This window comes from Somniosus microcephalus, chromosome 5 (genome assembly GCF_052327205.1).
Source record: "Somniosus microcephalus isolate GS21.2 chromosome 5, FLI_Smic_1.0, whole genome shotgun sequence".
NCBI classification, from domain to species: domain Eukaryota; kingdom Metazoa; phylum Chordata; class Chondrichthyes; order Squaliformes; family Somniosidae; genus Somniosus; species Somniosus microcephalus.
Genome location: NC_140991.1, coordinates 643,308 through 657,540, shown reverse-complemented (window position 1 = coordinate 657,540; position 14,233 = coordinate 643,308). Strand labels below are relative to the sequence as shown.

General features: G+C 43.4%; 1 protein-coding gene across 1 annotated transcript in view; it reads right to left on the bottom strand.

Annotated features, from left to right (window-relative positions):
* The window catches only part of LOC147116794 (nuclear receptor-binding protein 2-like), a 301,760-nt gene that overhangs the window by 176,825 nt on the left and 110,702 nt on the right, over positions 1 to 14,233 (bottom strand). The window contains exon 4 of the mRNA XM_085987208.1: positions 13,214 to 13,303. Coding sequence (XP_085843334.1) covers positions 13,214 to 13,303 — 90 coding nt within the window. The remainder of the gene's footprint in view (positions 1 to 13,213; positions 13,304 to 14,233) is intronic.

Here is a 14,233-nt window from a genome sequence, read left to right as displayed (position 1 = left end):
GGGAGACAGCAAAACAGGAGAGACATTCTCATGGCTCAGATGAATATGTGAGATTTGTAGCTGTGAGTGCGACACCAAAAACCAAAAGCACTCACTACTAGAGAGGTGGAGGAAGCCTCTGCTACCAACCCAGAGCTGATTGAGGTGCGGAAGGCAATCACAAATGGACATTTTGAGAACTGTAAAGCTTATGCAGCAATTGCAAACGAGCTGTGCGTAGTGGGGTACCTAGTTCTTCGGGGAACACGCATCGTGCTACCCACAGTGTTACACGCAGGAGCCCTGGTGTTAGCACATGAAGGACACTTGGGAATAGTTGGAACAAAGCAACATCTCAGAACCAAGGTTTGGTGGCCTGGCATGGACAAGGCAGCTGAAAAACACTGTAAAGCGTGTCACGGCTGTCAGATAGTAGCCAGACCTGACCCACCTGAACCGTTGAGACCAACACCATTACCGGAGGGCCCCTGGCAGGATGTAGCTATAGACTTACTGGGACCCTTGCCATCCAACCACTCCATTCTTGTGGTAGTTGATTATTATAGTCGCTACTATGAATACGACATCATGACCTCCACAACAACAGAGAAGGTTATTGATAGTTTAGAGTCAATCTTCAGCCGTCATGGTTTGCCAATCACCTGCAAATCTGATAATGGTCCCCAATTCAGATCTGAATTATTCAAAGAATACTGTGAAAACAACAGGATCAAACACCTGAAAATGACAGCAAAATGGGCTCAGGCTAACGGAGAAGTCGAGCGCCAGAATGCATCGCTGATGAAGAGAATCAGAATTGCTCAGTCAGAAGGACTAGATTGGAAACGTGAACTTAGAAAATATGTGACTGTGTACAGGAGCATTGACCATGCCACAACAGGAAAGAGCCCGGCAGAGCTGCTCTTTAGACGGAAAATGAGAGGAAAGCTGCCAGACATCACAGAGTCGCGCGCAGACATGGAAGTACGTGACCAGGATGCAGAACAAAAAGGCAAGTCCAAACTGTACGCAGATGAACAGCGGAGAACACAATACTCAGAGGTGGAAGTTGGCGACACGGTGCTGGTACGGCAGGACAAAGTGGACAAGTTCACCACTCCTTTTAATGCCACACCGCACAAAGTTTTGAGTAAAACAGGGAGTCAAGTAGTAGTAGAATCTCCAGACGGAGCACGCTACTCAAGAAACACTACATTTGTGAAGAAATACAGAACCAATGGACCAAAGGAGACACTCCATGAGCAGGAGGAAACACAAGGGACTGAGGACAGTATAGTAGACCCTGACACACATACCACTGTGACACAGGCAATACCCACTGACACCAACATGTCAGACATACCCAATACAGCCAGACCTCAAAGGGTTAAAAGAAAACCCCAAAGACTGTCTGATTATGTCACAACATAAACTGTGCGAGAACTGCATGGGTGATGTTAAATGTTTAAACCTGGGAATTATTTAGTTGTGTGGTAAGACAAGTTTGTAAAAAGTTTATAAATCAAATAAGTTATGCAGCGTTATTGTAAGCAACTGTTTGTAAACTGCAAGTTTGTTTCCAAGGAAAAGGGGGATGTCGTGTATTGATTGCGAGTTTGACACCAGTCAATACGGTAATGTAATGTGCGAGTTTAACACCAGTTAATACGGTAATGTAATGTGCATTGCATTATGGGAATTACCTGGGAAAGCAGCAGTCAGCCATTTTACAAATAAAGTAAAGATCACAGTTAGAAGCCTGTCTGCCTGACTCTGATTTAATTCGCCGTATCTACATGCTTGATTGAACGCATTAAAGCATAGATACAACAAGAGACAGAGAGAGAGAAAGAGAGAGAGACAGAGAGAGACAGAGAGAGAGACAGAGACAGAGAGAGAGAGACAAAGACAGAGACAGAGAGAGACAGCGAGAGACAGAGACATAAGAACATAAGAACATAAGAAATAGGAGCAGGAGTAGGCCAATCGGCCCCTCGAGTCTGCGCCACCATTCAATAAGATCATGGCTGATCTGATCCTAACCTCAAATCTACGATCACTCTCCATCCCACCCGAACCCATGTGATCTCCCGGGAGAGGCGAAAAACCAGATAAAAAACCCAATGGCCAATTTGGGAGAAAAAATCTGGGAAATTCCTCTCCGACCCATCTAAGCGATCGAAACTCGTCCAGGAGATCACTCTGTCCCTGTATTTTCTACAGTACTTAACTTCTGTAAAGGCGATCTCCACCCCAGCCAGGAACAGGAATAAAACCATCTCCTGAAATCTAACACAGAATTAGAACACAAGAAGTAGGAGCAGAACCAGGCTACACGGCCCCTGGGCCCGCTCCACTACCCACAGGGTCATGACCATTCCGAACCTAGATTCATGTCCAAATTCCTGCCCGCTCCCCGTAACCCTTAATTCCCTTTACTTCTAGGAAACTGCCTATTTCTGTTTTAAATTTATTTAATGATGTAGCTTCCACAGCTTTCTGGGGCAGCAAATTCCACAAACCTACCACCCTCTGAGTGAAGAAGTTTCTCCTCATCTCAGTTTTGAAAGAGCAGCCCCTTATTCTAAGATTATGCCCCCTAGTTCTAGTTTCACCCATCATTCGGAACATCCTCACCGCATCCACCCGATCAAGCCCCTTCACAATCTTATATGTTTCAATAAGATCGCCTCTCATTCTTCTGAACTCCAATGAGTAGAGTCCCAATCTACTCAACCTCTCATCATATGTCCGCCCCCTCATCCCCGGAATTAACCGAGTGAACTTTCTTTGTACTGACTCGAGAGCAAGTATGTCTTTTCTTAAGTATGGACACCAAAACTGTATGCAGTATTCCAGGTGCGGTCTCACCAATACCTTGTACAACTGCAGCAATACCTCCCTGTTTTTATATTCTATCCCCCTAGCAATAAAAGCCAACATTCCATTGGCCTTCTTGATCACTTGCTGCACCTGCATACTAACTTTTTGAGTTTCGTGCACCAGGACCCCCAGATCCCTTTGTACTACAGTACTTTCCAGTTTCTTGCCATTAAGATAATAACTTGCTCTATGATTTTTCCTGCCAAAGTGCATAACCTCACACTTTCCAGTATTGTATTCCATCTGCCAAATCTCTGCCCACTTACTTAGCCTATCTATGTCCCTTTGCAGGTTTTTTATGCCCTCCTCACTCACTACTTTCCCTCCCATCTTTGTATCATCTGCAAACTTTGATGTTACACTCGGTCCCCTCCTCCAAATCATTAATATAGATTGTAAAGAGTTGGGGACCCAGCACTGACCCCTGCGGAACACGACTAGTTACTGATTGCCAGTCTGAGAATGAACCATTTATCCCAACTCTCTGCCTTCTGTTAGATAGCCAATCCTCTATCCATGCCAGAATATTACCCCCAATCCCGTGATTTTTTATCTTAAGCAATAATCTTTTGTGTGGCACCTTGTCAAATGCTTTTTGGAAGTCTAAATACACTACGTCCACTGGTTCCTCTTTATCCACCCTGTATGTTACTTCCTCAAAGAACTCAAGCAAATTTGTCAAACATGACTTCCTCTTCATGAAACCATGCTGAGTTTGTCCTATTAAATTATGTTTATCCAAATGTCCCGTTACTGTCTCCTTAATAATGGACTCTAAAATTTTACCAACCACAGATGTTAGGCTAACAGGTCTCTAGTTTCCAGCCTTCTGCCTACTACCCTTTTTAAATAAGGGTGTTGCATTAGCAGAGAGAGACAGAGAGAGAGAGAGAGAAACAGAAACAGAGGAGAGAGACAAAGAGACGGACAGAGAGAGACAGAGTTAGCCAGAGACAGAGAGAGAAAGAGAGAGAAAGAGAGAGAGAGACAGAGTGAGAGAGAGAGACAGACAGAAACAGAGAAAGAAAGAGACAGAGAGAGACAGACAGAGAGAGAGACAGAGAGAGAGAGAAAGAGAGAGAGAGAAAGAAAGAGAGAGAGAGAGAGAGAGCAAGTGAGAGCCAGAGAGAGAGAGAGAGAGACAGAGAGCAACAAAGAGAGAGAGCCAGAGAGAGAGAGAACACCCTTCATTTCAAAGCCTTTCAGACCCAAGAGCTAAACCCAGAAAAGAGTCCCCTGAGTCAGCTGCTACGGAAACTAAGTACTCAGCCGGACCCTGACCAGCCCCAGACCAACACAGCCGCCCAAACACCAATCCGAGTGAACCAAATCATTAAAAAATGCAAAGAAACCTACCTGGAACATTGGAACAAAATAACCGAAAGCCAAAGCAGATTAGAATGTTACCGGGCCCTAAAAAGAGAATATAAACTGGCAGACTACCTCACGACCATCAGAGACACAAAACAGAGACAGACCCTCACCAGGTACAGACTAAGCGACCACCAACTGGAAATTGAAAAAGGCAGATACAAGAAATCCTGGCAGCCTAGAGAGAATAGAATATGCGATCAATGTCTGGCTGGCGAGGTTGAAACAGAAATGCATTTCCTCCTAAAATGCGAAAAATTCAACACATCAAGAAACATATTATTCAACAAGCTAAGCCAAACAACCCCAGATTTCAAGGAATTGGATGATCTGTCAAAATTGAGATTAGTCCTAGGAGAAGGAGACAGACCATACCTTGGGGCCAAATATGTAACAACATGTCACAACCTGAGGACTGTTTAAAATTAAGACTGTTTAAAATTAATATTGAACGTACCAAATGAAGTACAAAGACTGTTTAAAATTAATATTGTTTAAAAGTAATATTGTATGTACCCAACAAATGTCAAATCGATTGACACCTACAGAATGTTGGAAAACTGTACCTTTTTGCTATGTAAGCTTTGGCAATATGGTTCTCTGTAAACTTTCATGCCAATAAAGCATTTTAATTGGAATTGGAATTGGAATTGGAGAAAGAGAAAATGTATATTTATACACTCAGGGATATATCTGTTTATACACTGTATGGATAGATCTGTATTTTTGGTAACAAACATGAATGTTTTTCGATGCTTTGGCAACATAAGATGTAACTTGTCATGCCAATAAAGCGATTTGAATTGAATTGAATTGAATTGAATTGAGAGAGAGACAGAGAGAGAGAGACAGAGAGAGACAGAGAGAGAGACAGAGAGAGACAGAGATCTTTGCTAAAGCCCTGAAGGACGTCGCTTTTAACCGGGTCCATACCCAGACTCCAAGAGGACCCCCCCCCCCCCCGACCACCAGAGATCAGCGGGGTACATATCAGGACCACTACAAAGACCACCACCACACCAACCGAGACCAGAGAGGATCCCCATGCACAACAATATCAGACCTGCATCACTCCTGTCCCACAGGGGAACAGGACCGCTCCCAGCCAGACAGAGGGAGAGATGCACAGGACGTACGCAATACCTCAGACAGAGACAATCCATTAAGAGACAATAAGCAGATGCGCAGCAGCATCTACTTCCGCCTTATGGATCAAGGACTAATTAATAGAATGAACTGTAACCAAATAGTATTGACTTTTATAGACAACTGAGATGATCTTTTTTTCCCACACTTAGACACGACAAACACGTACCACTCTTTAACCTATCATAGTAAAAGATCAAACTTAACATGAAATCCTTATATATTTCGACCTGGAATATCCAAGGTCTACGCTCTTCGGTGCTCGACGTGAAGAGTAGGACCCCAGAGTTCATAGATGAAACTAAAGACCGAGATATTATCATTTTACAGGAAACTTGGTATAAAGGAAAAGGACACACTGGCTGTCCCCAAGGGTACACTGAGCTGGTGGTCCCCTCCAATAAATTACCAAGAGTAACCCAAGGCAGAGACTCCGGAGGCATACTGATCTGGTTTAAAACAGAACTTAAGAATTACATCAAATTTATAAAAAAGGGCGAAAACTACATGTGGCTCAAAATTGAGAGGGAGATTATCTCTAACACCCAAGATGTTTACATTTGCGCACTTTATATCCCCCCAATGGATTCCCCGTACTTTAAAGAGGACACCTTCTCCAACATTGAGGGGGAAATTATCCAATACCAGGCCCAGGGGAACGTGTTGATCTGTGGGGACCTCAATTCAAGAACGGGCGAAGAACCAGACTTCACCAATAATCAGGGAAACAATTACGTATTCGGGAATAACCACTTCGATATCCCTTCCCTTCCATACAGGCATAACTGCGACAAGCAGACAAATACCAACGGAAAACAGCTCCTACAGCTCTGTCGAAGCCTGGGTCTGTACATTGTCAATGGTAGGTTCATAGGAGACCTCCTAGGAAGATCGACCTATTGCTCACCTCTTGGCTGCAGCACAGTAGACTATATGATTACAGATTTGGACCCATCCTCTTTCAGAGCATTCACAGTCAAACCACAAACAACACTGTCAGATCACAGTCAAATTACTATGTATCTCAAAAAGACAGAAACAAACAACATAGAAACACAACCCAGTAAACTGTACAACACCAAAAAATCGTACAGATGGGCCAAAAACGACACGGAAAAATACCAGAAAACAATTAGCAATGCATCAACTCAAGCTCTCTTGGACACCTTTCTGGATAACATATACACTCACAATAAAGAAGGCGTAAACCGGGCAGTAAATAACCTAAACAATATTTTTGATAATTTGGCAACAAGGGCAAACTTGAAAGCTCGAAAGAACAAACCCAAAACAAAAAACTATGAAAAATGGTTTGACCCAGATTGCCATAACATGAGGAAAAAACTTAGAAAAATATCAAACCAAAAACACAGACATCCAGAAAACGAGGAATTACGCCTTATTTATTGTCAGACACTAACACAATACAGAAACACACTCAGAACCAAAAAAGAGCAATATATTAAGAATACACTCAGCTCCATTGAGGAATCCATTGATTCCAATTGTTTCTGGGACAACTTGAATACACTACACAAAAAACAACACGACGAATTGGCCATTCAAAATGGGGACACATGGGAAAACCACTTTGAAAAATTATACCAGAAAAACAAACTAAGGCCAGAGCAACACCAAATATGCAAAAAACTGGAAAAGCTAGAAATGGCCATAAAAGATAACCAAAACCCGCTAGACTCCATAATAACAGAAAAAGAACTTTTTGAAAAACTCAAGGACCTGCGACCAGGAAAAGCTTGCGGGACAGACGGCATACTAAACGAGATGATTAAACACACAGACGACAAAATGAAACTGGCTATCCTAAAACTCTTCAACTTGGTTCTGAGTGTCGGTTACTTCCCTGATATCTGGAACAAAGGACTCATAACGCCCATATACAAAAGTGGGGACAAAGTCGACCCAAATAACTATCGAGGCATCTGTGTAAACAGTAACCTGGGGAAGGTATTCTGTAGCATCATAAACAAAAGACTTATAAACTTCCTTGAGGAGCACAATGTCTTGAGTAAAAGCCAAATTGGATTCCTGCCAAACTATAGAACATCAGATCATATCTTCACCCTACAGACCCTAATTGACAAACACGTTCACCATAACAAAAGCAAAATCTACGCATGCTTTATAGATTTCCAGAAGGCTTTCGACTCCATCTGGCATGACGGTTTATTCCTGAAACTTATCAAAAGCGGGGTAGGGGGAAAAACATATGATGTAATTAAATCAATGTATACAAACAACAAATGTGCAGTTAAAATTGGAGACAAACAAACAAAATACTTCCCACAGGGGCGGGGGGTGACGCAGGGCTCGCCAATCTCACCGACACTCTTTAATATTTACATAAATGAATTGGCAAAACTACTTGAACAATCTACAGCACCCGGCCTCACCCTATATGAATCCAAGGTTAAATTCCTCCTCTATGCAGATGACCTGGTTCTGCTGTCACCAACTAAGGAGGGTCTACAGCAGAACCTGGATCTGCTGGAGTCGTACTGCCAGACTTGGGCCCTGACAATAAATCCCCAAAAAACCAAAGTCCTTGTGTTCCAGCAAAGATCCAGACATCAGGGACCCAAAATAAATTTCACACTAGGAACAACCAAAATTGAACAAACCACTAACTACACATACTTGGGCTTAAAAATCAGTTCTACGGGAAACTTCAAACTGGCTGTGAATGAACTGAAAGAGAAAGCAAGAAGGGCTTTCTATGCCATTAAAAAATCAATCCAAATAGAAATCCCAATTAGCATTTGGCTAAAAATTTTCAAATCAGTAATTGAACCAATTGCACTCTATGGCAGTGAGGTGTGGGGACCGCTAACACAACAAGAATTTGCAAAATGGGACAAACACCCAATTGAGATCCTACATGCAGAATTCTGTAAAAGTATCCTCCGGACTCAAAGGAAAACAGTAAACAATGCATGCAGGGCGGAACTAGGCCAATATCCATTAATAATCACTATCCAAAAAAGAGCTCCCAAATTTTGGAATCACCTACAAATGAGCAACCCCCAATGCTATCACTACGACGCCCTGAAATGCCAAGAGCTGACCATAAAGAAGAATACCCTCAGTCAACTAGTCCTGGGACTCAGTGAAGTAACTTCTAACACTACTAACAATAACCAGCCCCAGGACAGTGACAGCGTAACACAAAGAATTCGACCCAACACAATCGTCGCTAAACAAAAGGAAAAATATCTGACATATTGGGCAGAAACAACAAAAAACCAAAGCAAACTCAATTGCTACTTGGCCCTAAACAGACAATACAACATAGCTGATTACCTGACCATGGTAAAGGACAGCAAACTGAGAAAAATCCTGACAATGTACAGACTTAGTGAACATAGCCTGGCGATCGAAAAAGGTAGACACAGGCAGACCCGGCTACCAAGAGAGGACAGGATATGCTCTCACTGCAGTCAGGGAATGGTGGAGACAGAGATGCACTTCCTCACAGCTTGTAGAAAATATCAGGGCATAAGGGAGAATTTCTACCCAAAATTTACAAAAATATGCCCGGAATTCAGAAAATTGAATGACGACCAAAAACTCCCATACCCACTAGGGGAAGAGAGAAGTTGCATAACACTGGCGGCACACTATGTTACAGCTTGCCATAAACAGAGGGACAACCACTAAAGATAAGATAAGAGTATATATAAATTATATGAAAGTATATTTATACACTCAGGGATATATCTGTTTATACACTGTATGGATAGATCTGTATTTTTGTGAACAAACATGAATGTTTTCCGATGCTTTGGCAACATAAGATGTAACTTGTCATGCCAATAAAGCGATTTGAATTGAATTGAATTGAATTGAATTGAGACAGACAGATACAGAGAGAGAGAGACAGAGAGTGAGACAGAGAGTGAGACAGAGAGAGAGAGAGAGAGAGAATGACAGAGAGACAAAGAGAGAAAGAGAGATAGACAGAAACAGAGAGACAGTGAGTGTCAGAGAGAGAGACAGACAGAGAGAGAGAGAGAAACAGAGAGAGAGAGACAGAGACAGACAGAGAGAGAGACAGAGAGAGTAACAGAAACAGAGAAAGAGAGAGAGAGACAGAGACAGAGAGACAGTAAGAGAGGCAGGTTTAAATCAAACATGGCCACAGTAAATAATAATTCTAATAGGTCTAAGTGCATTAAAAAAACAAGCCTGGAGGTTTTGTGTCTTAATGCGAGGAGCATTCATAATAAGGTGGATGAAAAGCTGTGCAAATAGAGGTAAACGAATATGATTTGATTGGGATTACGGAAACATGGCTCCAGGGTGGCCAAGGCTGGGAACTCAACATCCAGGGGCATTCAATATTCAGGAAAGAAAGGCAAAAAGGAAAAGGAGGTGGGGTAGCATTGCTGGTTAAAGAAGGGATTAACACAATTGTAAGGAAGGATATTAGCTCTGGTGATGTGGAATCTGTATGGGTAGAACTGAGAAATACCAAGGGGCAGAAAATGTTAGTGGGAGTGGTATATAGACCTCCAAACAGTAATGCTGAGGTTGGGGATGGCATTAAAAGGGAAATTAGAGAAGCGTGCAATAAGGGCACAGCAGTCATCATGGGTGACTTTAATCTACATATAGATTGGGCTAACCAAATTAGTAACAATACTGTGGAGGAGGAATTCCTGGAGTGTTTACAGGATGGTTTCCTGGACCAATATGTCGAGGAACCAACCAGAGACCAGGCCATCTTAGACTGGGTATTATGTAATGAGAAAGCAATCTTGTTGTACGAGGCCCCTTGGGTCGGAGCGATCATAATATGACAGAATTCTTCATTAAGATGGGGAATGAAATAGTTGACTCAGAGACTAGGGTCCTGAATTTAAATAAAGGAAACTACGATGGTCTGAGGCGCGAGTTGGGTAGGATTGATTGGGGAATGTCACTCAAAGGGTTGACAGTGGATAGGCAATGGCAAACATTCAAAAACCGCATGGATGAACTACAGAATTTGTTCATCCCAGTTTGGCATAAAAATAAAACAAAAAAGGTGACTCAACCATGGCTAACAAGGGAAATTAGGGATAGCATAAGATCCAAGGAGAGGACATATAAATTGGCCAGAAAAAGCAGTAAACCTGAGGATTGGGAGCAGTTTAGGATTCAACAAAGGAGGACAAAGGGATTAATTAAGGGGAAAATAGAATATGAGAGTAAGCTTGCAGGGAACATAAAAACTGACTGTAAAAGCTTTTATAGATATGTGAAGAGAAAAAGATTGATGAAGTCAAGCGTAGGTCCCTTGCAGTCAGAATCAGGGGAATTTATAATGGGGAACAAAGAAATGGCAGGCCAATTAAATACATATTTTGGTTCTGTCTTCACAAAGGAGGACACAAATAACCTCCCAGAGATGTCGGGGAACATAGGGTCTGATGAAAGGGAGGAACTGAAAGAAATCAGTATTTGTAGGGAAATGGTGTTAGGGAAATTGACGGGATTGAAGGCTGATAAATCCCCAGGGCCTGATAATCTACATCCTAGGGTACTTAAGGAAGTGGCCCTAGAAATAGTAGATGCATTGCTGATCATCTTCCAACATTCGATGGAATCTGGAACAGTACCCATGGATTGGAGGGTAGCTAATGTTACCCTACTATTCAAAAAAGATGGTAGAGAGAAAACGAGGAATTACAGACCAGTAAGCCTGACATCGGTAGTGGGGAAAATGCTAGAGTCCATTATAAAATATGTAATAGCAGAGCACTTGGAAAACAGTGACAGGATCGGACAAAGTCAACATGGATTTACAAAAGGTAAATTGTGCTTGACTAATCTACTGGAATTTTTTGAGGATGTAACTGGTAAAATAGATAAGGGAGAACCAGTGGATGTTCTTTATTTGGACTTTCAGAGGCTTTCAATAAGGTCCCACATAAGAGATTAGCGTGTAAAGTTAAGGCACATGGGATTGGGGGCAAGGTATTGACTTGGATAGAGAACTGGTTGGCAGACAGAAAGGAAAGAGTTAGAATAAACGGGTCTTTTTCCGAGTGGCGGGCAGTGACTAGTGGGGTACCGCAGGGATCGGTCCTAGGACCCCAGCTATTCATAATATATATTAATGATCTAGACAAGGGAACTAGATGTAATATCTCCAAGTTTGCAGATGACACAAAGCTGGGTGTGTGTGAGGAGGATGTCGAGAAACTCCAGGATGATTTGGACAGGTTGGGTGATTGGGCAGATGCATGGCAGATGCAATATAACGTGGATAAATGTGAGGTTATCCACTTTGGTGGCTAAAACAGGAAGGCAGATTATTATCTGAATGGCAATAGATTGGGAGACGGGGAAGTGCAACGAGACCTGGGTGTCCTTGTGCACCAGTCGCTGAAGGTAAGCATGCAGGTGCAGCAGGCGGTTAAGAAGGCAAATGGTATGTTGGCCTTCACAGCAAGAGGGTTTGAGTACAGGAATAAGGATGTCCTGCTGCAGTTGTACAGGGCCTTGGTGAGACCACATCTTGAGTATTGTGTGCAGTTTTGGTCGCCTTATCTGAGGAAGGATGTTCTTGCCATGGAAGGAGTTGAGTGAAGCTTCACCAGGCTGATACCTGGGATGGCAGGAATGATGTATGAGGAGAGATTGGGTCGATTGGGCTTATACTCACTGGAGTTTAGAAGAATGAGAGGGGATCTCATTGAAACTTATAAAATTCTGACAGGACTGGACAGACTAGATGCAGGAAGGATGTTCCCGATGGTCGGGGAGTCCAGAACCAGGGGTCACAGTCTAAGGATATGGGGTAAGCCATTTAGGATAGAAATGAGGAGGAATTTCTTCACCCAGAGAGAGGTGAACCTGTGGAATTCTCTACCACAGAAGGCAGTAGAGGCCAATTCATTAAATATATTCAAGAAGGAGTTGGATACATTTCTTAAGGCTAAAGGGATCAAGGGGTATGGGCAGAAAGCAGGGACAGGGTACTGAATTTAGATGATCAGCCATGATCGCATTGAATGGCGGAGCAGGCTCGAGGGGCCGAATGGCCTACTCCTGCTCCTGTCTTCTATGTATGTTTCTGTGACATAGAGAGAGAGACAGGGAGACAGAGAGAGACAGACCGACAGAGAGAGAGACAGACAGACAGACAGACAGAGAGGCTGAGATAGCGAGAGACAGAGAGAGAGAGAGAGAGAGAGAGACAGAGAGAGAGCCAGAGAGAGAGAGAGTGACAGTGAGAGAGAGATAGAGAGAGAGAGAGAGACGGAGAGAGACACAGAGAGACAGAGAGTGAGAGACAGAGAGAGACACAGAGAGAGACACAGAGAGAGCGAGAGACAGAAGCAGAGAAAGAGAGAGAGAGAGAGAGACAGAGAGAGAGAGACAGAGAGAGAGAGAGAGAGAGAGACAGAGAGAGAGACAGAGAAAGAGACAGAGAGAGAGAGAGCGACAGAGAGAGAGAGAGAGAGAGACAGAGAGAGACAGTGCGAGAGAGAGAGCCAGAGAGAGACAGAGCCAGAGAGACAGAGACACACAATCACTCAGATGAATGCACACACTCACACTCTCTCTCTGTCACACTCTTTCACACTCCCACATGCTCTTACACCCGCAGACCCTCACACTCTCACACACCCTCTCACACACACCCTCACTCTCATACACTCTCACTCTCACACTCACTCACACTCTCTCACATTCTCTCACACTCTCTCACACTCATACTCTGACGTTCACACGCGCTCACACACACTCGTGAGCTGAATTGGTTTGTGTGATGTTCTCACATTACCTCTGAGTCTCCTCTCTCTAATATCTCGTGCTGTCTCACCTTCTCATGCATGGCTTTGTGATTTTTCTTTGTTTTTTTCAGGAACTGTTTCAAACTCCCGGACGACATGTATTCAGTGATAAATATAACCTGGGGAGAAGACCAATGGCAGTGCTTATTGGAGACGGGTAAAGAAAGGAAAGAAAGACTTCATAGAATCATAGAAATTTACAGCACAGAAGGAGGCCATTTGGCCCATCGTGTCCGTGCTGGCCGACAAAGAGCTATCCAGCCTAATCCCACTTTCCAGCTCTTGGTCCGTAGCCCTGCAGGTTACAGCATCCCAAGTGCACATCCAAGTCCTTTTTAAATGTGATGAGGGTCTCTGCCTCTCCCACCCTTTCAGGCAGTGAGTTCCAGACCCCCACCACCCTCTGGGTGAAAATATTTCTCCTCAAATCCCCTCTAAACCTCCGACCAATTACTTTAAATCTCTTCCCCTGGTTATTGACCTCTGCTAAGGGAAACAGGTCCTTCCTATCCACTCTATCTAGGACCCTCATAATTTTATACACCTCAATAAGATCTCCCCTCAGCCTCCTCTGTTCCAAGGAAAACAGACCCAGCCTATCCAGTCTTTCCTCATAGCTAAGATTCTCTACTCCCAGCAACATCCTTGTAAATCTCCTCTGTACCCTCTCTAGTGCAATCACATCCTTCCTGTAATGTGGTGACCAGAACTGCACGCAGTATTCTAGCTGCGGCCTATCTAGTGTTTTATACAGTTCAAGCATAACCTCCCTGCTCTTATATTCTATGCCACGGCTAATAAAGGAAAGTATCCCGTATGCTTTCTTAACCACCTTTCCTGCTACCTTCAGGGATCTGTGGACATGCACAGGTAACATTCGCGCCACAGAAGTGCCAGGCAATGACTATCTCCAACAAGCGAGTGTCTAACCACCGCCTCTTGACATTCAACGGCATTACCATCGCCGAATCCCCCACCATCAACATCCTGAGGGTCAACATTGACCAGAAGCTTAACTGGACCAGCCACATAAATACTGTGGCGACAAG